This window comes from Zonotrichia leucophrys, chromosome 1, assembly GCF_028769735.1.
Source record: "Zonotrichia leucophrys gambelii isolate GWCS_2022_RI chromosome 1, RI_Zleu_2.0, whole genome shotgun sequence".
Taxonomy (NCBI): domain Eukaryota; kingdom Metazoa; phylum Chordata; class Aves; order Passeriformes; family Passerellidae; genus Zonotrichia; species Zonotrichia leucophrys.
Window position 1 is genome coordinate 96,099,617 of NC_088169.1, and position 24,203 is coordinate 96,123,819.

Consider the following 24,203-nt stretch of genomic DNA (forward strand, 5'->3'; position numbering starts at 1 on the left):
CTGGGAACACACCTTCCTCAGCCTGCTGTCTGCTGCTCCTCACCTCTTGTCCCCCAGAGCTGCCTGCCCAGAGGAGGCAGGAATAAATCTCTGCTCTCCTGCCCTACTGATGCCTCTCTTCTAGGGCTTTCTTGGAGAGACAGTGGGAAGTATTCTCTGCTTGGAGAAACAGAGATTCTGTTCGTCTGTCAGAGGTTATTAACACCTCAGCCTCTAAATACCTTTCTCAACTTCAAGAGGAGTTGCTTCCCACACTTCTCACAGTGTTAGGAGGGACTCATTATTGATATTCTTAAAAAACCTATTAAAACCACAACTTATGTTCAAAACACCTGGCTGGTATAAACTCTAACCTCTCAAAGTAGCAATAAATATATTCTTCCCATGTATATATTTCCCATATAAAGTGTCAGCTAAACCTGACACTTCCTCCTAGATCAGGTCAACTCAGTGAATTTGACATTTCAGGGTATGATCCCTCAGGCTTGCCTTAAAGCATTGTTTATCGTGTGGCAATTTATGATTTTATAGGATAGGATGCATCAGGAGTTTACGGAAGTTTGGATGTCAATCCCGGTTTTATAGTTCTAAGAAACCTCTAAATAAACCAGGAATTTCAAAGAGATGACTCAGTCCTTCTGTATACACGTGTCTCTCTTACCTTCTGATTCTGTCATGGTCCAGGCACCCTAAACAGAATTCTTTTCCACTACAGCAGGCGTGATATTTCTGTTCATTCAAGGTGCAAAAATATTGGGACAAGTCTTTAGGGAAAGAAGGTTAGAAACTAGAAGCTTTCTCCTTTCCTTTTCTCTTTTCTCTTTTTTTTTTTTTTTCTCTTTGTTTTTTCTTTTCTCCCTCATAGCTTCCAGTTTCTTCACACAAAGAAGGATGTCTCATAGCTTCATCTTCATGTTTGGTCTACTGCTTTGCAGACAAATACTCTCTGATTCTGAATATGTTTTTCTGTGCCAAAATCAAGTCTTTGTTAAATAAAAAAAATAAAAAAACAAAACCAGGTTATGTTAAATGGAAATTCTCATCCCTTTCCTAAATAAGATTTTTCTGGAAGAAATGAGAAGAAATAAGGAGAGTTTGTAGAACATTAAATGAAAATGAAATATGTAAACTTTACACATTAATCTACCTAAACTCTTCTTCCAGCTTGTGGAGTGAGGTGATTTCGTTTTACGTGGAGAAGGTGGAGTCTGTAAGGATAATTTCTTTAATGGGATTTGCAGACAGCTGAAGTGGGAGGTGTGTCCTCCTCTCTGCCACCTTCCCAGAGCCCTGTGTCTTTTAGGGCACGTTCCCACATGTTCACTCACCTTAAAGGTGTTTTGCCTGGCTTGCTCAGCTGTCTATTTCAAAATTGCTTACATGTTGCTTTCCAGAGGAATTCAGAGATACAAAAGGAGGATGATGGCTTCTAAAGCCTAGATTTCAGAATCAAAATAGTACAAGCCTAGGACCTTGATGCTGTGTGGATTCTTCAGTTGCTGTGCAGGGTCTTTTTGAGGGGTAGGCTGCTGGCGAACTACTTCCAAATCAGACACACCTTTGGGTTGGGCTATTTTGGAAACTAAGTAATTGATGAGGCTGAAGGTATGGTCTGCTAGGAACAAGTGATTTTATTGTGTGTTTTTACAAGTACTGTGATCAGCTGATGCAGCTGATTGACAGTCTCCTCTGTAAGTAACTGGGGGCGGAGGAGCGGTGACCTGCAGTGAGCCCTCCCTGACTTTTTCCCTAAGTGGGAATTGCTGGCTTTCAGGCAAGAGAGGAAAGGGGACGTGATATGGGGGTACCTTTATTTGGGGAGAGCAATCCCTTCTATTCCCGGATATGGAATGGACTAAGTCAGAAGCTGCAAGGCAAGAAATCCTGGGATAAACATCTGGATGAAATCTACTTACTCCAGCAGAAAAGGTACGGTGCACTTCAGCCTTCTTGTCTTCTCTTTCTTCTGCTGCTCTCCCTGTAGCTGATTCTCACTCTTCCCCCTAAGGCTTTTCTGCCAGTAGATAAACTTTAAACAACCCTGGAGCACTTTTCTCTATCAGATTTCTTCTTTCAAGGTGGAATGCTTCTGGAGTTCCAATCTTATCTGCTTTCACAGGTAGATTTACCAGGTTGCAGTTGAATTACCCTGAGTGCAGGACATCAGCCACAAATTAATCATGTATTCTCTTGTCTTTGCTGCTTCATTGGTAAAGCTCACAGGAAAATCATGAAGGTTTGTTTTTAATTGTTATTATTATTGTCATCATTATCATTAACATTATTATTATTTTTAGGAATGTGTGTGATGCATAGGCTGCAGTCAGCTGAAATAGTGGTGCTTTTTTTGTCAAGATTTTGCTTTCTGTCTCTCTAAAGGTTGCTCTTACTGTGGGATAGAGTAGGCTTAATGTTGTTGAACGTTTTGGGGGGTCAGTCAGCTCCTGGGTCAGACTCTGACCTTGGTGTCAGCATGTGCAGTGACTCCTCTCGGACCTTAGATTGTCCAGAAGATTGGCTGTGTCTTCCCATGTGAGCACTGAAGGCTGTTTGTTACTGCTGTGAAGGGTGCTCCCTCCACACACAGAAATGTGGGGCTATTCATGGAAATACAGCTGGATCTGCTTTTCATTGTCATTTCTGCGTGCACAAATGCTGCAGTACTCAAATAACAAATTGCTTCCAGTTGCTTGTAAAATCTGTTTTTTCTTTCCATGCATAACTCTGAACATCTGTGGGGACAAAATGGTGACTGTGTGGGACAAAATCTATCTATACATAAGTATATGTACATATATGTATAGAAATATGCAAAGAAGCAGATTAAGAGGGACAAAAGTACACCTTTAGGGAAAGAATTGTATTGTTATCTAGCTTCTGACCAAGTAATAAAGCCTGTTCCAGTTTACTTCAGGGCAGCGGGACTTAAATACACTTAAAATGGGAGGGACAATGGGAATGACACTGTTTCTGTGGAATGCTAAAGTGTTTACATTTTGACGTGTTCATGAAAAGCATCACAGGTAACTGAAAAATAAGTTCTCAGCAGATTCTGTGAGATCCGATGAATACAAAATAGAACCTTAAATATATTAATATATCAAATTAATTATATTGATTACATACTAATAATTAATACTAATTAGCAATAAATTGTAATACATTAATTTTTATGATTAGAACATTATCTTCATATTTTTAAGTCAAAGAGATGTGGAAGGAAGCTCTGCTGATCTCCATCTAACCTCCCACTTGAAGATGAACTCTTGCCAGCAAGAGATCACATTGCTTAAGCTCTGTCTAGCTCAGTATTGAAAGCTTCCCAGGACAGAGATTTCACCACATCTTTAGGTACCTGCTGCAGTGCTGTAGTAACCTCCTAGTGAAAGAGTTCGTTTGGTTTTTGGTTTTTTTTCCTAAATACGCAACCTGATTTTGATGATATTCCTGTCCCTTGTTTACCATCTGCTGTTGCCAAGAGGGGTTTGGTTCCTTCCTTCTTGTTGCTCCCTTTCACAGGCTCCTGTTAGATTGCCACTTCTCTTTGCTTATTGGTCCTCATGAGTCATGTGCTGCAGGCCCATGAACATCATGTGTGTTGATACTGATAGAGGAAAACAGAAGAAATATTAGTCATGTAAACATTTCTGCATAAACTTATTTTAGATCACTGCAGTGCAATCCCACTGGCCCCAAAGTAAACTTTTCTGTGCTTCTTTATAAAGCTCTCTGTAAAGCACATGCAGTGTGCACAATATTCTCTGTGAAATCAGGGTTGCATGGGGATGTGATTGTTCCCTTCCCTTTTAGGTCTATATATTCCCCACAGCTTTTAACTAACACAAATTAGCCTCCTGTTATTTGGTCACAAATTATGTGGTGCCAATATGTGAAAAAATCTTTTGCTGAAGAGGGACAGGACCAGCTCTTCCTCCTATTATCCTACTCTTTCCTTTCTTGTCCCCAGGGATGCTCAGAGTTTGAGGAGAGAAAAAAAAATGAACATTTTGCAGAGGATTGGTTTTATTGATTTCACATTTTTACTTATGTACAGATAGAAAACACAGCAGGAAGATCTTTGGTGACTGGTGTATGGGAACTACTCTTGTGAAACCTCTGCTTTTGTGGAAAAACTGTTGTAAGCCAAAAGGGCTTTTGCTGTGTTCTGTCATTTTGTGGTACAGAACTGCAGTGTTGTGGCTTCAGCTTGAGTTCTTCTTAGTGAAAATGGTGTTGGAATAAATTCAGTAATTAGCAGTGATTGAATTCTACTATTGTCTTATTGAAAGCCAGTGGTAAATATGTTACTGTTTAACTGGCATTCTCTGATCACACACAGAAAGTCTGCAAGAGAAGAACAAGGCTTTTTTTTTTCCTGACTGAGGCTGGTGATAATACCTGAAAACTGATTGTTTTGGTAGTTGTCACTTTCCCTGGCATTGATGTTCATTCTCTTTCTTGGTGTGAAACAGTCCTTTGAATCTTACTAGCAGTAGATCTCAGCATTATTCAAGAAAGGGGTTAATATTGCACTCTATAATATTTCCCCAGGGGAATCCAGGTTCAGAAAATGCAATACAATCTCCTAACACTGAAGAGGACTTAGAGTTTATTTGGCCTTAATCTTCTGGTTTCTCTCTCTTGAAGACTCTCCTTTTTAAACAGCCTGTAGCTCAATGTGGAGTCCCAGGGACAGTGGTCACATCTCATATGTGCTCTCTAGAATCCTCTGGAAGCAAACTCTGGGATCTGCACAGCCTGAAGCATATGAGCATAATCCCTCAACATAATTGATAATGGTGGAGAACAGAAAGATGAATGCTTATGAAAATTTGGGCCTGATAGAGGTGAAGAAGGATCACATGTCTGTCACACTGCAATAGATCCTCTAGAAATTATTTTCAGTGCAAGAGTTTCCAAGGAAATGTGAACAAATTCCTCCTACAATGTGATTGTAGAAAATCCACCCAATGAGAATTGCACTGTATAAGCAATATATAAATTGGAACAAATGAGTACGTGGTTACAGTACTTGTTAATGTATAACAATGATGTAGTATTTTTCCTCCTTCTATTGTCTGTATTATAACTTTGATTGGTTAATAGCAAGTAAAGCACAATTTGCATAACTTGCAGAGAGCAATGGTCATTCCAAAGATGTCACAATAAAACCTTTGGTTTCCACATTCTTTAGTGGCTCTTTAGTGTCCCAGACATATTAGCAAGGTGCTTTGCTTACCCCGGAAACAAATGTGGCACAAATAAGGAAGCAGCTCAGCCTAATGCAGGTGAGCTGGTTTGTTTAAGAGCTGTGCAGGGACACAGAGAGCCTGCAGCTTCCACACAAATAATTCACTACCAAAAGCTGGTAGTGAATGAGATGTTCCCATAGTTTGGCTGTTCATTTGTCTAAACAACATTACTGAGTTGTCATCCCACAATTTAACGTAGTATTGTCCTGTCTTAAAATCCGCAATGCCTGTCAGTATTAATTGGTTTGTTTGCTCCCAAAAGTGACAGTCAAATAAAGGTGCCAGCTTTCAGTTCCAGCACTTCATTTATAGCTTGTTTCAACAACAGTGCTTCTGAGTAGTCAAAATGCAAAGAACAATTGGCTGCTGTGCATGAAATAAAATCAAAAGCATCAATAGCAGGATTTCTGGTCTTTTATTCTACTGATACACCTTCATCCTAATGAAAGTTTTGAGACTAATAATGGAAAACAGTCTCCCTAATTTTACAAGTGTAAAGATTCTCCAGAAGTCATGTTTCCCCAGCAATGCACGGACGTACACACACCCAATCTCAGCCTAAGATACATCTCAGGCTCATAGACTTAGGAAGTTATTTGATTTCCTAAACTTGGCCATAGGTTTCCATATAAAGAAGAAAACACGAAATTTTTGCCCTGAACTACCCCTCCAGCCCCCAAATTAAAAAGCTGTTAGAAAAAAATTTATTACAGGGTGAGGAACACAACCTGGAATAAAACTGCAAGAAAATCCCTCTTGAGAAGGGCTGGAAGTTTTGATGCAAAATGAAGTTATACATCAGAGAAAAAATTTCTTTTATAACTGCTTCAGTGATAATAAATAACAACTAACAACTTCTGAACCATTAAAACAGTTCTAGCATGAGATTATTCTTACAATGCTCTCAGATGCAGAATTAGAATAAAACAATATGTTAATGCAAGCAGAATGCCCTGCTGAAAATGACAGATCAAGATTTCTATTGCTTTGTGTGGCAGATAGTTAAATATCTGACAGGATAAGAATTCCCTATCAGTTTCTTGTCTAGTAACATTGGCAATTATTAACCTGTTTAATTTATTTCCAGAGAAACTCTGTTTACTCTCAGCTGAGGGGGCTTTGGCATACCATACATGAGCAAGAGGTCCCAGCTGCTGAGTCTTGTTGCTGATGCTGAAGAAATTTGCTGACCCTGTCTATTGTCCAAGCCCCTGTTATCTGGCTCCTTTTCACTCGGGGCAATTATTCCCCAACTCCTCCTTTGGCATCTTGCTAGGTGATTGCTTTGATCCTCTTTCAGCTGGTTGGCTTCCTCTGAGCAGCCCTGTGTGCTCCTGAACGCTTTCTCACATTTACATGCGCATGCTAGCAGAAGGGAGGGAGAAGATGAATCTCCTCTGGCAATTTCATGATTCATTCTGGGGCATGGATATTCTGAGCACGACAGGGAAAGAAGAGAAAGCTAATATAATATTCTGATGATGAATTTATAGCTTAGGTTGAAATAACCACTTGAGAACCCCAGGAACTGACTCTCTATGGGCATAAATCTTGAAGCTGGAAGCAAACTTAAATTAGAGCAAAGAATGGGGAAATTCCATATAGTAAATGATTGAAGTTGTAGAATCTGATAAGGGAAGAACAGAAAGAGATGCTTCATTGCATTTCTGGTGAGTTCAGTCGTGAAATAGAATCTTCAGATTGGTTGTTGTCCAGATAGTTCACATACTTAACCATATTCCCCTGTTCTGAAAGAATAATCATAGCAACCCAAATTCTTCTTTTTATAATGAAATTAAGACTTATTTACTAGTCTTTGCATTCTCTATCTCTCCATAAGTGAAATGAGCAGACTGCACTCCAAAAGAAGTGCTTAAGAAGCTAAAAGGGTACATATTACCAGCAGAAAGTGCTTGTGAAATCTTTAACCTTGTTTAGAACTGTTTTACATTACTCCCTCAGTCAGAATCTGACCTACATTTTATCTTCTCTTTGTTTCACAATGGATTTTCGGGTGCTCCTGATTTTGCCCTCACCTATATTGAAAAAACAACTCACGGCTTCCCGAGCACCTCATGGAATCACCTGTGAAGAAAACTGGCTGATAGTAAGGCATGACCGAGGCTCACTAATGCCTCCACACTAACACATTCCTTAGCTCAGCACGAAGAACCCAGGAGCACATCCAGGTGGATGCTCTTGTGGTTCTCCTTGCCCCTCAGAATTACTGGTTTGCTATCGAGCTGTGCTTAGCCTAAACTGATCCTGCAAGGCAACATCCAGTCTGCCTAGTGTTACAAACTTCACTTAGCTGGGTAAATCAGGGGCTTAGTGTTCCTTGATTCCATAGATGTTGAAGGGGATGAACAGCATTAGAAGAGGAGCTTAACTTAGATGTGTGCTGAACTATCTTCTTAAGGTGCCTGGAAATGTCTGCAGAATCATTTTCTGAAAGCCAGCCTCATTGTTCAGTGACATAATGGTACTTTCAGGAAGCTAAGCATCTACTGTAGGCAGCTCTGTTAAGAGACTTAAGTTACAGATTTTGCCAGCTGCTGCTTTGACACTCAAAGGGGCCCAAGTAGTAAAATGTAAAACTCAGTGCTGTGTTCGATCTGTCAGAAAGAAAGTTGGTTAAATATGCAGATGTTAAATAATTGAAAATGTTTTGAGGGTTCTAAATTCAGGTGACTTCATTTAAATTTTTATATTAGCAAATTTGCTTCCCCTAGTTTTTGACATTTATATGCTCAGTACATTGCTGCAATGTATTAAAAATTAGTTGATAATTAGAATGGTATGTTTTAAATGAGGTTAAAATGTTTCCCCAATTATGAGACAGAAAATTAAATGAGAGTAAAAGCATATGCCAGGAACATGTAACTCACAAACCTTTGAGACTTCACATGCAGTGTACCATGACATTTGCCAGCATTTCTGAGTTCCTCTTCTGCTTTGTTCTTTAGCCTGAGATGTCTGGCATTTTAAGCCCAGTTGGAGGTTGCTGCAATAAGAAGAAATGTTTGACAATTTTGACCTCAGTTTCCAAAAACTGAGCATAGTATTTTTTAGGTGCCTTCCTCATAGCAGTATCGGGGTTGAATTAGTTGTTTACAAGAACTTTGGTAATTTTTGAGAGAAAGATAATGTGTTTGTGTCCTCCTGTGTCGTCTCTTGCCCAATCCTTCCTTCTCTCTGAGGTCATTTGAGGGATAAAGGCTTACCCAGTAAAGTATCAACATATTAATTGTAGCATTGTTGATACTATTGAAACCCCACCTCGTTCCCACTTCCTGCCTCTGAAACTTGTCTTTTCCAGAACCACAGAGTCTTTCTTAGCCAAAATAGTGGCAGAGGTGGCAAGCTGACTTCACTAACACCGAATCTTAAGACTTTTGCTTAGAGTGCCTCTTCATTTAGTTCCTGTTTGTTTGATCCTAGATGCAATCTCCTCATCAAATCATCTTGTCATTAGTTAGTAATGAAACTGACGCATGAGTAAGCTATAGAAGGAAGACTTCCCTAACTAGGAGTGTGAAGGACATATAAAAATATCTCAGAATGGCTCCCTGATTTGTTGAGGACAGTTCTTTTTATCCTGAATGTTTTTATTTCTCCTCTGCTTTTCAGGGGTTTTCTAGTTTAGTTTCTAGTGATTTGGATAATGGGGTGTTTTTGGTGACAGGAAGTGCTCAATTTGTGGAATGATAAACATGATGTTCAGTTATGCTTCGATTACTTGTAGCCCATGTCCCTTAATTTACACTTACTCAAATGATTTCTATTTATCTGTATAATTCTGATATTTTTTGTTTTGCTTTATCCCCCAAATTTTCTCAAGTATCTCCAGTTTCTTTCCACTATAAAGGAGAGCAGAACTGTCACATTTCAAGTGGATTAAATCCAGAGATAATAGCATATAAATTTCTTTTAGATTCAATATCTTGTTGTTCATAAAAGAATTTAAAGCAAGAAGTACATATTCCTGTGAGCCACAGAATTCATGTTACCTGCTTTCCTGTTGTTTTATTGTTAAACTGTCCTGTACTTAAGATGTCTGAGCTGCAAGAAGACATTTTTTGCAATGGGCCATTCATATTCTCTGTGTCTCTGATGTGGGTTTTGTTGTGGCTTATAACAGAGTTATATTTCACAGGTACTTTTGCTGTACTCTCACATCAGTGTTACCACTTAATGCAAGGCACCTATTACTTTGTGTAGGATTTATCCCCAAAACTTGTAACTAAATAATGCCAGAATACATGGAACATCACCAGGAGGAAGCATTTACTGTATCTGCAGGTGTATGGTTTGACTAATGTATTTATTCCACGTGGGTTTTTGGGAGGAGTCCTTAAGACAATTATTGCCAGTTGCTGGGTTGTTGTAAAGGGACTGGATACCAGATAGAGGCTGGTAGAAAAACAAGGGCTGGTTCATATCAGCTTGAATTTATCATTTTCTACTGTAATCCTTAGACTTATTCCACATCACACATTGCAGCCTGACCTGGGTCACACTAGATAATTAAGATCAAATTAAACATCTGTACTAGAAAACAGCAGGGGTGAGATAAAAGCACAAAATTTTAATTTGAACAGAGATCTAAAACTGACCTTGTCTTCTTGGGAGAGAGGAATCTCTTTCATACTGAAAACTGATGAGATATAAATTTTTTCTTTTGGTTTGAGAGGCTTTTCTCCCCTTTAATCTTTATCTCCTGAAAAAGGATACTTATAATTCTCTATTTGTATTAAATCAAGAGATCTAAAAGCTCGCCTCAAACCATTTTTCAATTTATTATTTAAAAGATGGACCTGAAAATACTCAAGGATAACAGAAATATTTACCTTAATTTTGTAGATTTTGTTCTTTTTTAAATTTTGTGTGGTCACTTCATGATTTCGAACATTGGCAAACCTTTTTTGGATGCTGAACAAACACTGCAAGCTCTGTTCAGGTACTTACAGAAATTGATTGGGACACTACCAGGAGCCTTCTCTTTTCCAGGCTAAACAGTCACAGTTCTCTCAGCCTTTCCTCATCTGAGAGGATAATTTTTTGATTCTTGTGATCATTTTTTGCCTTTTGCTGAACTCTCTCCAGTAACTCCATTTGTTTTTGTACTGAAGACCCTAAGACCTGGATACAGGGCTCTAGGTATGGCATTACCAGAGCTGAGTAGAGGGGGAGGATCACCTCCCTTGACCTGTTGTTTGCTTCCAAAGACCTTGCTGTAGTGAAGTTTGGTGCCTATACTTATAAATTCTTCATCAGGCCCAAAAGATTTACTCAAATAATCCAGATCCTCAGGGAAGACTCGAGGACATGCTTCAGCTGTAAGTGAACCACTCTGTCTGGAACTTGTTTGAGCGCATGCTCTTTCCCAGGACATGAACATATTTCAGTTCTCAACAATTTCCTCAGTTCTCTCAGAGAAAAAAGAGAAAAAAAAGTAGTATAGCTAAGCTGTCAAATTTTTCTCCATAACTTTGTATGTGGAAGAGCTACATTTCAGAGCTCAGTCTCTTAATTATAGGAAGTGTTTCCAGGATACAGATGGAATTCCTGTTTTCCCTTTTCTATCCACTATGGGAGTAATTCAGACAACAACCTTTTCTTAATTTATTGTGCTGTGTGAAAAAGCAACTGGCTTTTTCTGGCTCCTGAGATAATTCCTTGCAGAAGGGCTTCAATGACCTATCATTCACTATTTCTGTGGCTCAAAAAGTGGGATATAAAAACAATAAACATTTTGGTTTAGGCAGCTTTCCCTCTACTGCCACCATATGGCTCAGCACCAGTAAGCCAAAAGATGATGAACTTCAGTGTGTTTTAGAATTGCACTGCTCTGCTTTTTCCTGTTTGTTTTTGTTTGTTTGTTTGTTTGTTTTCTCTTTTGATGCATTCAAAGCATACCTCAGATGGTAGATGTGCATTGCTGATTTTTCAGTGAAAATGTTCAGGATACAAACTGTCTTGAGCAAAGGCCATGCTAGCTCTGGAGAGAGGCACTGTGTGTTTGACTTTGTTCCTTATCAGCCACTTTTTTCTTGACTCCAGGATCTGGGAATCCCCACTCCTCCAGGCTGCCAAAGAGAACAACCTTGCTGCCATTAGGAAACTTCTCACTGATGGAACATGTGATATCTATCAGAGAGGTAACTGGGATTACTTGAAAAAAATGGTTTTCTGTGAAAGGCAAGAACTTCCTGCAGTGAGAAGCTTGTTAGTTTGCTAAAACATGTGCTTCAGCAGACTCAGATGACTTAACTCTATGTCAGCAGCCTTGCAACAAAGTGAGTTTTCTGAATTGGTTGTGCTTATTCACTTCATGCCTGAGGTCAGCTGTCCCTTACAGACACCTGAAGTTTCTGCTCAGTTTTCAGATTTTGTTGAAGTGAAGGACAGAGACTGTGCAGCTGTGTGGCTGTACCAGGCACTACTCAGGGGAGGACATAGTCCTCCTGTAATACTCCACCTCAGTGAATCTATTTCTGCCTTATTTTTTTCCTGCTTTCTGTACAGTTGAACGTTTTGACGATTCTCATGCTTGTCCTACCGTTTCTAGGTGCGGTGGGAGAGACTGCCCTTCATGTTGCTGCCATGTATGATAACTTGGAGGCAGCAGTGGCTCTGATGGAAGCAGCTCCTGAGCTTATCAATGAGAGGATGACATCAGAACTTTATGAAGGTAATGTCACTGGGAATGAGGATGGGCAGGATTCCCTGTAGGAGGGGAGAGGAAGTACTACTTGTACATTTAGGAAAATGGCTTATACAGTCCCTGGTTCAATATGTTGCTGAACCCTTACACAGCAAAACCAACATGCAAATGGCTTCTAACCTTTCTTAGAAGGTGGAATTATATTAAACATGAGTACACATATGCAAACATGCAAAGGTCTTGACCAGGGATTTGCAAGGGATTGGAAGGGGATTGCAAGGATATATACAGTTTGCTTTCTGACATACTCATTTGTAAAAAAGGGATATCTGCCTGACCTCCCCTGAAAGGAGAAAAAGTAGTTATTTGGTTGAGAAAATGTGAAATGTGGCCACTGCTTTTGAGGCTCGACTCTTACCCAGATTTTTAAAGAATGCTTCTGCTTGAGTACACAGAAATTCTGATCTGAATCTCAAAAACAACAAAATAATAATAATGGGATTTTTAAAACTCTGAAGCCTAGTTTGAAAGATTAGAGAAAGTCTTCTGGAGTTTCATCTTGACCTTATCTTCATTTCTTATGAAGGAAAGCATAGTCAATCTCACGACTTTCTATTTGCTTCCCAGGAGAGAGTGACATGTCTTTATTTTTCCTAGAAAAAAAATCTAGAGAATGCACCCTGTTGGGGTTTTTTGGCAATTTTAAAGTCAGTTTTAATAAATTAATGAAAATATATGAGTAGAATGGAACCTCTGGAAAATCTCTAGCACAACCCTTTGCACACAACAGGGATAACCTCAAAGCCAATTCCTGTGGCTGCTGTCCATTTACCATGACTAACATGTGAACTGCAGGCTGCCGATCAGCCTGAAGTTGCTTTCTTGAAAGGCATGTTTTTGTTTCTGTGTCTTGCAGGGCAGACAGCTCTCCACATTGCAGCAGCCAACCAGAACACCATGCTGGTGAAGGCTTTGCTGAAGAGAGGAGCCAATGCCAGCACAGCAAGGGCCACGGGGCACTTCTTCAGGCGCAGCTCCCAGAACCTTTTCTATTTTGGTACAGCCTTAACTTCTCCCCTTGCTGCTATAGGAGGGAACCAGCAGAGTGCTGAGGGGACATGGGGAGCCTTACTTTAGTCCCCATCTAAAGTGGATAAGCAGAGGATGCTATCTGCAAGTGTCATCAGACATACACCTTTCAGCAGAGAGTGAGACTTCCTCTGAGTGTGTGAATGCTATGTGAATACAAGCAATACACATTTTATAGATTGGCATGTCTGCAAATAAATACATATATTGTATAAAAATTGTAATTTAGTGTCTTCCTAGCAGCAAATTACTTGTCAACCTTCTTACGGAGGTAAACTACTGAAAAGAACATTTCTTCCTTTTAGTGTTGCATGGGACAGGTCTTCTTTAACCTTTCTGATTAGGATGAGAAGTGGGGCAGGAAATTTACAAGTTACCTAAAGTAACTCCTCCTTTCATATCCTATGGCTTCATAGCATGGATAGCTTTCCCTCAGCATGCTTCAACCTCCCCTACCTCCTGGATCCCTAATGCTGTTTCTCCCTATTCCTTTCATTTCAGGAGAACATGTTTTATCATTTGCTGCCTGTGTGGGAAATGAGGAAATTGTGCAGCTGCTCATTGAAAATGGAGCTGACATTAAAGCTCAAGATTCTCTGGGTATGTGCTGTGGGGCTCAGTGAATTGCACAGAGTGGATCTGGACATTTTAATTCAGGCTGTCATCCGTGCATGCAAATATTCTTCTCTCACTAGAAACAGCTGTGGGATGAGGGATATGAGGAAAATAAAAGCCATTCTTTATCTTTGCACAGGGCTGGGCTATTCCAGATGCATCATCCAATCTGCTTCCTCCATAGGTAACACTGTTCTTCACATCCTGGTTCTCCAGCCTAATAAGACGTTTGCCTGCCACATGTACAGCCTGATACTTTCCTATGACAGGAACAAAGAGGGACCAGGGTCACTTGAACTGATTCCTAACAATGAAGGGCTTAGTCCATTCAAACTGGCTGGAGTTGAGGGCAACACTGTGGTGAGTTTGTGTGACACTGGTACCTCTGTGCAAAAGAAATGGAGACCTTGAAATAATATCATTGAGAGCAAGGGTGTTTGTGCATGTTCCTAGTGGGTAGCAGACTTGTAACAAGATTTTTTTTCTAGAAGTCTTATGTGGGTCCCAAAAACCCTTATAAGAAATTTCTTTATCCTAATGAAAGAATGATTAAAGTGAGTGCTTAAAGAATAGATATTTTCCCCAATTTTTGGAGCATTTGAGTTAAACAGGTGTTAACCGATGCATTTAACCCAAGTAATTTTTTGAAAGGCTCACAGAAATTATTGTCTCATTTGTCTAGATATCATTACTTTAAATGTGACACATGAGAAACCTCTTTGGATACCCCACATCATATACCCATATATGATGGTATATATACCCATCATATATAAATGATACTCATTTATTCACAGACAAAATCTTAGCATTTAATGCAAACCCTCATCCTTCCACTCACTGAGAAATCAAAGTTGGTTAGTATTTCTTCTGTAGATTCACAAGGGACAGGATCATTTCCCTTGTCACACCTCTTTTCTGATGTCTTGTAGAAGAGTATTAAAATATTTTTTTCCTAATCAACATGTAATTCCAGTCTACTGTCAGGAACTGTAACTGTGTCAAGTAACTTTAGTAGTTTGATTAGAATATAGAGTAAAAATAACTCATCCTTTACATCAAGCATGAACTAATAATCAAAGGGGAATCAGAAAAATTTCTTCCACTTCTTAACCTGCTGTAATTGCTCCCAAGAGATATGAGAACCACAACAGCTACCAAGTTCAAGGAAAGCACGTCATAACTGAGGGTTTTGAACAACTTTATTTGTTCTATTGCAAATACACGATATACTGGAAAGCTTCTGATATCATTGCCTCCGTTCTTTTCTCCTCAGATGTTTCAATACCTTATGCAGAAGCGGAAGCAGAATCTCTGGTCCTTTGGCCCCTTGAGCACTGTGCTGTATGACATCACAGAGATTGACTCCTGGGCTGAAGATCAGTCCTTCCTTGAGCTCATAGTATCCACCAAGAAGAGAGAGGTACTGCACTGCATGCATTCTGTGTGCAGACCGTGGTGATTATAGAAGGGGAATAATGGTGGGTTTGAGGGTTCAAGCTCCCTGATGCAATCCATGGAGCAAGGACTTTGTACCATGAGCTGCAGAGGACACATGAAGTGTGGGGGTTTATTAATGGTCTGGCTACATCTGATGCTTTGCATACAGTTTCTTCTGAGGTGTGAAAATTGAAGGTTATTGAAAGAACTAGATATGAACAAACTACAGAAAAGGGTTTTCTCTCAGCAGGCTCAAAGATACACTAAGAACCTGTAGAGTAGCTCTAGCAAGTATCTTCCTGTACCTGTGATACTGATTAACTCTCAGAATATCCCTGTGAGACAGGAGTACATTCAGAAATCCTGAACTGGAGTGCATTTAAAAACCACTCGCTGTTATTATTCCCTTCATTTAATGACAGGTTATGACTCAAAACAAAGTGGGTGAATTATCTCTGCTGTAGGCTCAAAAGCTTGTAAAGGGATTAATAAGACAAAAATAGCTGTGTGTAATGGCAAGCTTTGACAGATCTCCCTAGGATTTTCAAGGTACACAACCCCATCAGTTGCAATGACCTTAAATAATCCTAACAGGACAGGAAATGAATCAGAAGACACTTCAATTAGCACAGTTCTGCCCATCCTGTATTATTTCCACCTATCAAAATTTTAGTGTAATCTTTCTGACTGAAGTTTGTGCTTCTGGAGAGCTTTGCTATGGAGCTGCTATGTCTATGGAGCTCCCATCTGCTCTTATGTGAAATCCTAATTTTCTGTGAGTGGGGATACATATGGAAATCCAGGGAAAAGCAGTCTTTGTCAAAAAACATAGCAGGCTAAGAAGTTGTCTGCTTTAGAAGACTAAACCATAATTCTAAAAAGAAAGCAGAATATTGGGCCTCTCTTATCCCAAAACATTCATATAGTGCATGCAGATCCAAGAATCCTAATTTCAGAGGATAAGATGTCCCCAAATATCAAGAGATATAGTGATTTATTTTCCAGAATGCTCCTCCTTATATGCAGTTGCAATTTTTTGATGCATAGCTAGTAATTCTTTTTTGCAGTTGATATGTTTGGCCCAAAATGTTTGCTGTCTCTCTAGAAGAATGCCATGTGTGACCCCATCCCATCTTCCTCTCCCAGTTCAATATTGGGCTAGAGAAGCACCTTTGGCCCCCAGACAGAAGCAGGTTCCTCTTGTATTAAGGGGAATGCATGCATACATTGGTACTAAGATGTATTTTCTGATTCTGAAGTGGTTGAAAAGTAAAAAAAAACAGATGGGAAGATTATACAAAGCTTCAAACTGGTATTATTCCTTTGAAAATGCAATCTACTCTCCTATGCAAAGAATTCTGGAATGCTGACTTCTGCAGAAACCAGAATACCCATAGGTGGATTCTCTCTCATGCAGTTTTGATCCTTTATGATGTTTTATAGGCCATTCAAGAGTTTTGCTGGAGTCTTGTCCATTTATGGAAACATTCCCTGCACTTTGTGCACTCAGCAATTTTTGGCTGATTTAGAGGAAACAGGGCATTGTAGCAAGAGAAGAAAAACATCCAGAGTGCATTAAGTAGTTTTGCTTTAAAGTAATCCAGTCGTAACAATTTGACTCACATTTTCTTCTCACTTACTGCAGTGGTCCCCTAAACAACAGAAAGTAAGCCTAGAAATATTTAATAAATATTTCTATTTTGTGTGGCTCAAATTCATAAGTTGTAAAGTACACCTGTCTCTCCTACTTGTGCTCTGTCAGTCTTCTAGTGTAAGCTGAAGGCTTGATATAGGCAACTCAATTAACTATCACCCAGATAATAAGGCAGAAACTTAAAAGGCAGTGTTTTACATAAGCCAAAGAGCATCAGAAAAGTACAAATATCTTTTAGGAAAATGTTTCAGTTTTCTTATTTTAAAATGCCTGATACAGGAACTTGTGTTGTTGTACTAACAGGAGTATTCTGTCATCCTCAGTTCTATGTTCCTACACAGAGGACAAATTTATTCCAGTATCTAATATACTTTTCCACTGGTACTCAACAGCTGTTCTCTGCAGAATATATTTCTTTTTTCCAAAGCTCTTTATTGTCAGACTGAGAAAATCCAATGCCCACTAGATCATTCCACTTTTGCAAAGTAAATTCAGTTTCATAATGCTGAATAGGGCAGATGAGAATAGTTTGTTAACTCTCTCTCAGGAAAATTTGCGAATGCTGTTTATGAAACAATGCGCTTTTGGCAATTAATTCCTCCTCTCTTCCTCAGGCACGCCAGATCTTGGACCTAACGCCTGTGAAGGAGCTGGTGAGCCTGAAGTGGAACATGTATGGTCGTCCCTATTTCTGTTTCCTGGCCTTGTTCTACATCCTCTACATGGTCTGCTTCACCATGTGCTGTGTCTACCGGCCCCTCAAGCCCCGCATGGGCAACAGAACCAGCAGCAGGGACAACACAATCTATGTCCAGAAAATGCTCCAGGTACTGTGGCTGTACGAGTCAAAGCCCCATTGGGCAATTCCCATCTAACCTAGTTAACTGGAAAGGCCAATCCTTGCCCAGTCCTCAGCTATTGCAGCTGTCCTCCTCCCCTCTCTCAGCCAGCTGACCTTTGTCAGGGAGGAATAGGAGGTGTGCTCTGTGCTCCATTGCTGTGGCTGGGCTGGTTCCTCTGGCATTGTCAGGTCTACTCATGTTTATTATAAGTAAAAACAAGCTTTCTCCTCCCCATCCTCTTTTAAAATTTACTTTCACTTTATTTAAAATTTAATTTTGCTTTTCATTAACTTTATTCTTCAGGAATCATATGTGGCATATGAGGATGAGCTAAGGCTGGTGGGGGAGCTGATCACAGTCATTGGAGCTGTAGTAATTTTGGTCCTTGAGGTAAGAGAAGCATCTATACAGTTTCATGTTTCATCAAGGCAGATTTTATTTACTAGACAAACATGGATTTGTGCTCACTACTTGGTAGGGCTTATTTGCTTAGTCTGAGTGCTTCAGCATAGGTCTATGGCAATAGGCATTTCCAACAGTATCTATTAGATGAGACAGAGACTGTGGCAATGTCCTAGTAAGGCTCCAGGTGCGGAAGAAGCAATTAGAAGGATTGGTTGCACTCTCAAATACTGTCTGCAGGGTAATCCACAGTTCCTGTTAGCACCATCCATGGTCCAGCTGACTCCCAGATGTTGCTTCACCCAGCACCCATAAATATTCCTGTGTTTAGGGCTCCTGGGTAAAGTGATTTCTGTGCATAAACAGAAAAGTTTGTGTTTAATTGGAGGTCAGCTACTCTACAGGCTTGTAACAAGAGCCTTTCTCAATTACCCCCCACTTGATCTTATTATTATAGGAAATAGAAGATTGAAACTTTTTGAGAAAACTCAAAAGATGATGGCAGGAAGAACTGAAAATAAAACAGGTCTTGTAAATAGCTTTCTGCCTATATTGGGTGCATCAGGCGCAGTGTAACCAGCTGGCCAAAGGAGGTGATTGCCCCCTCTCTGCTCTGCAATGGTGTGACCTCAGCTTGAGTGCAGTGTGCAGTTTTGATTCTATGGTAATTCTATGGTATGTTCCAGAAGGACAAGTCCTTCTTCCTGTGCTTAGTCAGGACTCTGGGGCTAAGTCTATGACCAACACAGTGTGAATTATAATAAACTCCTTTGATTCCCCAAGAAGGTTTTTTTGTCTTTGTTACTGAGGCACCTCTCTGTGACAAGTCTCTCAATCTGCCCAAGCATTCTTAGATTTTTCAGCAATCTCTGTCTCATCCCAAGAAGGGCCCACCTGGTTCAACCATTCTGATTTTAATGTAGCATAGAAATTGATCCATCAAAGGAGATGGGGCTGACCCTAAGAACCTGTGAATATTGGTGGTTGCTATGACATTTAGTAGTGTTGTGGAAACTGAGTCCTTAAGTTAACAGGATGTCTCTCTTAGATTCCAGATATCCTTAGAGTTGGAGCAGCAAAATACTTTGGACAAACAATCCTAGGAGGGCCTTTTCACATAATTGTGTAAGTGTAGAACATGATAAGTTTAGTAAATATATTGTCTATAATTTTCTCCACTGCTCTCTTTTGCCAGATGAGTCACTTTCTCCATTTTTTTTAGCGTATTCTTTCTCTGGATTTATTTCTCTTAATAGCTCGGCTAATATTTCCTTTACTGAACTTCTTTTTGCTGTCTCTTCTTCCTTGCAGCATCACCTATGCTTGCATGATCCTGGTGACCATGGTGATGCGCCTCACCAGCACAACTGGGGAGGTGGTGCCCATGTCCTTCGCCCTGGTGCTGGGGTGGTGCAACGTCATGTACTTCGCTCGGGGCTTCCAGATGCTTGGACCTTTCACCATCATGATCCAGAAGGTGTGAGACACAAACAAGTGTGGGCTGTCCTGGCACCTCTTTGCAGATAGGGAGAACTGCAGGAATACTTTTTTCCCCCCTCAGGACTTAATTTGCTTAATTTTGCATTCATGCCAAACGGACAGGTTTGCTGTAGTGTGTTCTTAAGTTTGTTAGTTTGCTCCCCCCATTTTCTGTATTAAATGGTTTCTTCCTTTCCCAGGACCCTGTCAGTTAGGTTGCTATGGAAATGAAACTGCTCCTCCCCTGGTTTCTCTTATAAAGTGAAAGTGCCTCCTCCTTGGGCTCAGTCAATCACCCCTTTTCTCCTCACAGGTTTCGAGAATTTTCTTTTCTCTGGGAGTTATGGTTGGCTGTAGCCCCGGAGCCCCTCCTATGATTTATAACAGTTGGTTACTTTAGTATATCAGTTATGTTTCGTACCTCCAAATATGTATTTCTATTGGATAGCCGGGTTTCCCTGCCTTCTTCCCCCCTTTTCCCTTAAAACCCTCTCCTGCCCCCTGTTCGGGGCCATTTGCTGGGTGTTTCCCCTCCTTGTTGGTTCTTCTGTAATAAACCGACAGTTTACCCCCAGCAAGTGGTCGCCTCCTAATTCGTCTCTCACCGCGCTGCTCTGAGCTATCCCCCAGCTCAGCCCGAGGCCAAGACGCCGAAGGAGGCTGCTTTCTGATGTGCAGGGGCCCTAGCCTTCGCCCCTCACCAGATAGCCAGATTCCAGGGCCGTAGACGCCCCCGCGCACAGGTTCTTGTCTGCACAGAGCGTTTTAGAACTTTCACATTCTCTCTTTAGTGCAAAGGTTTCACTTAGTGTGCTCATGGTCTTAGAATCTGGAAGAAGGTTTTCATGGGGTGGCACTGTGCCTTGGTGGAACAGCTGGGCCTCATGGTGGCTCTGTCTTTGCTCTACAGATGATATTTGGAGATCTCATGCGCTTTTGCTGGCTCATGGCTGTGGTGATATTGGGCTTTGCATCAGGTGAGTCTACAAAGAGAAAATAACCATATGCTACCCCGGCCAACTGCTTTGGTTTGAATTAAGAATGTGGGTTTTGATTAAATATCTGATTGACTTCCGAATAGCTGGGAAAACTGGTGATGATGTTTAGCTTGTATTTCTCTGAGCATGGTCACTTTCCCAGTACTGACTTCTGTTCTCAAACCATGACTTTGGTTTTCAATTCTTGCTCTTTCCAGGGTTGTAGAAACTAGGATAATTCATATAATTCCATATATTTTTAAGTCAAGATTTAAGAACATACTGCATTTATGATATTTTTCTCTGGAAAATTTGATTAACACACATAGCTTTATTATATTCTTGAGGATGAAAAAAATTCCTACTTTGAGAAACAAATAAATAATCAAAGTAATTTTGGGTCCTTTTATCATGGAGACCAGTGATTCTAATCAGTGATTTGTCCTTGCATAGAAGCACATGCAGGTCCTGCCCAGACCATGTTTTTGGTCAGAATCTCCTATAGGATTCTGTTATTCCTCCTGGAATGTGATTCCTGTTGTTAAACTCTCTATTTTTTTTCTCCTGATTTCTCCTCTTCCAGCTTTTTACATCATCTTCCAGACAGAGAACCCTGAAAACCTGGGGCAGTTCTACAACTATCCCATGTCCTTGTTCACTACTTTTGAGCTCTTCCTCACTATCATTGATGGCCCTGCAAACTACGATGTGGACCTGCCCTTTATGTACAGCGTGGTGTACTTTGCTTTTGCCATCATTGCCACCCTCCTTATGCTCAACTTGTTAATTGCCATGATGGGTGACACCCACTGGAGAGTGGCCCACGAGCAGGATGAGCTCTGGAGAGCCCAGGTAATCTAGTTAAGGTGGGCATTCCTACCTTATTTCAAATAGCAGCTAGGAGCTCATCAGCCTTTGTTGTTCATGCTCCCTAGAAGTTTGTTCCCTATGCGAGGAATCTCTTGTTAAATAGAATTGAAGTTGCCTCTTTTATTTGCAAATCACATTGCTGTGTAACTGAGAGTTAAATTATAATTATAAGGGTTGAATGAAGGGGGATAGAACACTAGGTAATGATTACAGGAAGGCCAGAAATGTCTTTCGGTCCACTAAAAGAAGCTGGCCTGACTGTCTTGGTCAAAAGGCAAAGAAATTCAGACAGTTCTGTAGCTAATCAACAGGAAATCCATTTCCCCTGCTTTTCTGTGAGAAAGAAGTCAGACAAATGGTAAAATGTAGTCATGTGGCCACAGTGGCAAGTTCTGATGACAATTAAAATGGGTATAGATACTGTCCTCTTCTCTAGCTTGCAATTAATTACCCTCATCGTTTCCATGAGGTATAAAAGGAAGAAAATGGAACAGAGTTTTAAGACCACCATTACTTCTTCAAAGCATGTCACAGTTAAATCTAAGTTAGTGACTGCCTTATTTGAAATGGAGTATAGACTCTATAATTGTTTTTTCCCTTAAGGAGCTGTAATGAAGTACAATATGGGTTGGTGCTGATAAAACGAATGTTTTTGAAAGAGAGTCTTTTTTTTTTTTTTCTAATTCATCTGAGCATTTTCCTTTTTCTCATTCCAAAGGTTGTTGCCACGACTGTGATGTTGGAGCGGAAGCTGCCGCGCTGCCTCTGGCCCCGCTCGGGAATCTGTGGGCGGGAGTTCGGGCTGGGGGACCGATGGTATCTCAGGTGAGTTCCCTTGCAGTGGGTGCATGTCAGGATCCAGAGAGAAGAACCCAATGTAGGGATGTTAATAAAAAGCCTTTCCAGTGGTCTGGGGAGTGTTGGAAGTGCTGTGCTTACAGAATACAGACCCCAATCTGTTTTCTGTCTGTGACTGATAGATAGACAAGCACTGTCCCCCTCAGAAAGCTCTGCTGTGCATTCCTTTATGAAATCAGCTGATGCCTTCAGTAGTCACATTGGACAGACCCCCAGAAACTGCATGCATTATAAGACCTGAATTTTTCTTTCAAACTTCTTGTAATGAGTATCACTGAACTTCACTGCTGTGCTTGGTCGGCCATCCCTGTCCCTTGGATACATGAAATGGCAAAGGCAGAATCAATCTATTAGACATTCAACAGCAATGAGCTGCCCTGTGAATGACTCAAAATCAGAACAGGAATAATTAAAGCTAAAATTCCTTTCTTAAGTGAACTTAGTAAATATGTTATACTTTGCAATTACTGTGTCAGGTGGCAAAGGCACAGGTCCAGGATTTCAGTTTAGGTAGTGAACTAAAATACTGTCTGTAGTCTGGATAACACTAAATTCCTCATTATTTCTGATTTTAATCAATATTTATGCTGGGTGAGAAAAGAAATAACTTTTGGGTATTTGTCTTTTCCAGCTGTGCAAACTTTTGCTGAAAAAGCCAGAAGGGGGAGTGGTGGCTGTATGAATCATAGAATCATAGACTCATAGAATATCCTGAGTTGGAAGGGACCCACAAAGATCATTAAATTCCAACTCCTGGCCTGGCACAGGACTTTCTGCAGGCTTTGCAGACAAACTGAGCCTTGTGGATTTTCATATTTACTGGGCAGAACAAGCAGACTTAAAGTGGTGCCAATATGCAACACTTTCAGTCCAAGGCGTGGAATATAGAAATATATTGCAAGAACAACGTCCCAGAAATTCATGGGGAATAATTGGGAATGCCAGTTATTCACTGGATGCTGTGAGGAAAGAGTGCTGTGATTTAGTTCTGTCAAATCACATGGGTGTTCATTATATATGTGAAGTAGTAATTCAGAAGACAATCTGTAAGTAATGTAGATGATTGGTGGAAGTGGAGCAGTTAAATAAAAGTTCAGCAAGAGATGAGTGACATCCTGAGGCTGGCAGCCATAGAGTATCAGAGGAGGAAAGACAAGAACAAAGAAAATAAATTAATATATGCATATATATGAATAAATGCATATATCAAGGTCTTCCAATTGCTTACAGCTGGGAAAATGGAAAGAGCAAATCACCATGGATTTGTGAAAGGACAGGAAACCATGGGCAGACAAAGGTACTGAAGTCAATGATGAGGACGAAGGTCTAGAAGATAACTGTGCTAGCAGCCTCTAGTGTCCTGCCTATAATCAATTTCCTGTGCAGATTTTTCTGGAATATCTGTGTCAGTAGCCTTGCTTTGTGGAGGGGTTTTGTTGATGAACCAGCACTTTTCTGCTTCATTCAGTTTATATTTTCTAATCCTCTTCCAGAATTGAAGACAGGGTTGATCCCAACAAGCACAAGATGATGCGGTACACAGAGGCATTTAAGGTTCAGGATAGGGATAACTATGACAAAGGTTCAGAAAAGCTGGAAACCAACGGGGACACCTTGTGCAAGAAGGAAATGTCTGCTCTGTCACTGTCACGGAGCACATCCAGAACCAGTTCTCACCGTGGCTGGGAGATCCTGAGGCGGAACACCTTCCGCCAGCTCTGTGGAGAGGTCGGTCCTGCCGTGGATGAGGAGGTCTATGATGTCTAAGAAGCCTCTATCTTCACTCCACAACATGTGAAGTGCCCCTTTTGCCATGACAGTTGTCTTCTGCAGCTGTTCATGCACTCCCCATCATGCCACACGCACTCATCAGCCTTGGAGAACTCTGCTGGTGAAGATTTTGTGAGCAGTTCATGACATCTGTGCTATGACAAAAGAATGCAATTTTTTCTCTCCTACTTATACGCGTCTCTGCAATTGCACTGATATTTGCACCGAGCTGGTGGGCTTGTTGAACTGTGTGATGCAAATGATCAAAAGAAGCCTGCAATGGGATTT

At 40.5% G+C, this 24,203-nt stretch overlaps 1 protein-coding gene across 1 annotated transcript; it reads left to right on the plus strand.

The window, feature by feature from the left end:
- Nucleotides 1-1,435: 1,435 nt before the first annotated feature.
- Nucleotides 1,436-23,912, plus strand: LOC135442791 (transient receptor potential cation channel subfamily V member 6-like). Its single transcript, XM_064703016.1, has 15 exons — nucleotides 1,436-1,929; nucleotides 11,316-11,413; nucleotides 11,824-11,946; nucleotides 12,836-12,976; nucleotides 13,510-13,608; nucleotides 13,808-13,983; nucleotides 14,900-15,046; nucleotides 17,332-17,544; nucleotides 17,863-17,949; nucleotides 19,010-19,086; nucleotides 19,273-19,438; nucleotides 20,351-20,417; nucleotides 21,001-21,269; nucleotides 22,006-22,112; nucleotides 23,639-23,912. Exons 1-15 carry the CDS (start codon nucleotides 1,799-1,801, stop codon nucleotides 23,910-23,912), a joined length of 2,175 nt encoding a protein of 724 aa, XP_064559086.1. The 5' UTR covers nucleotides 1,436-1,798.
- Nucleotides 23,913-24,203: the final 291 nt, after the last annotated feature.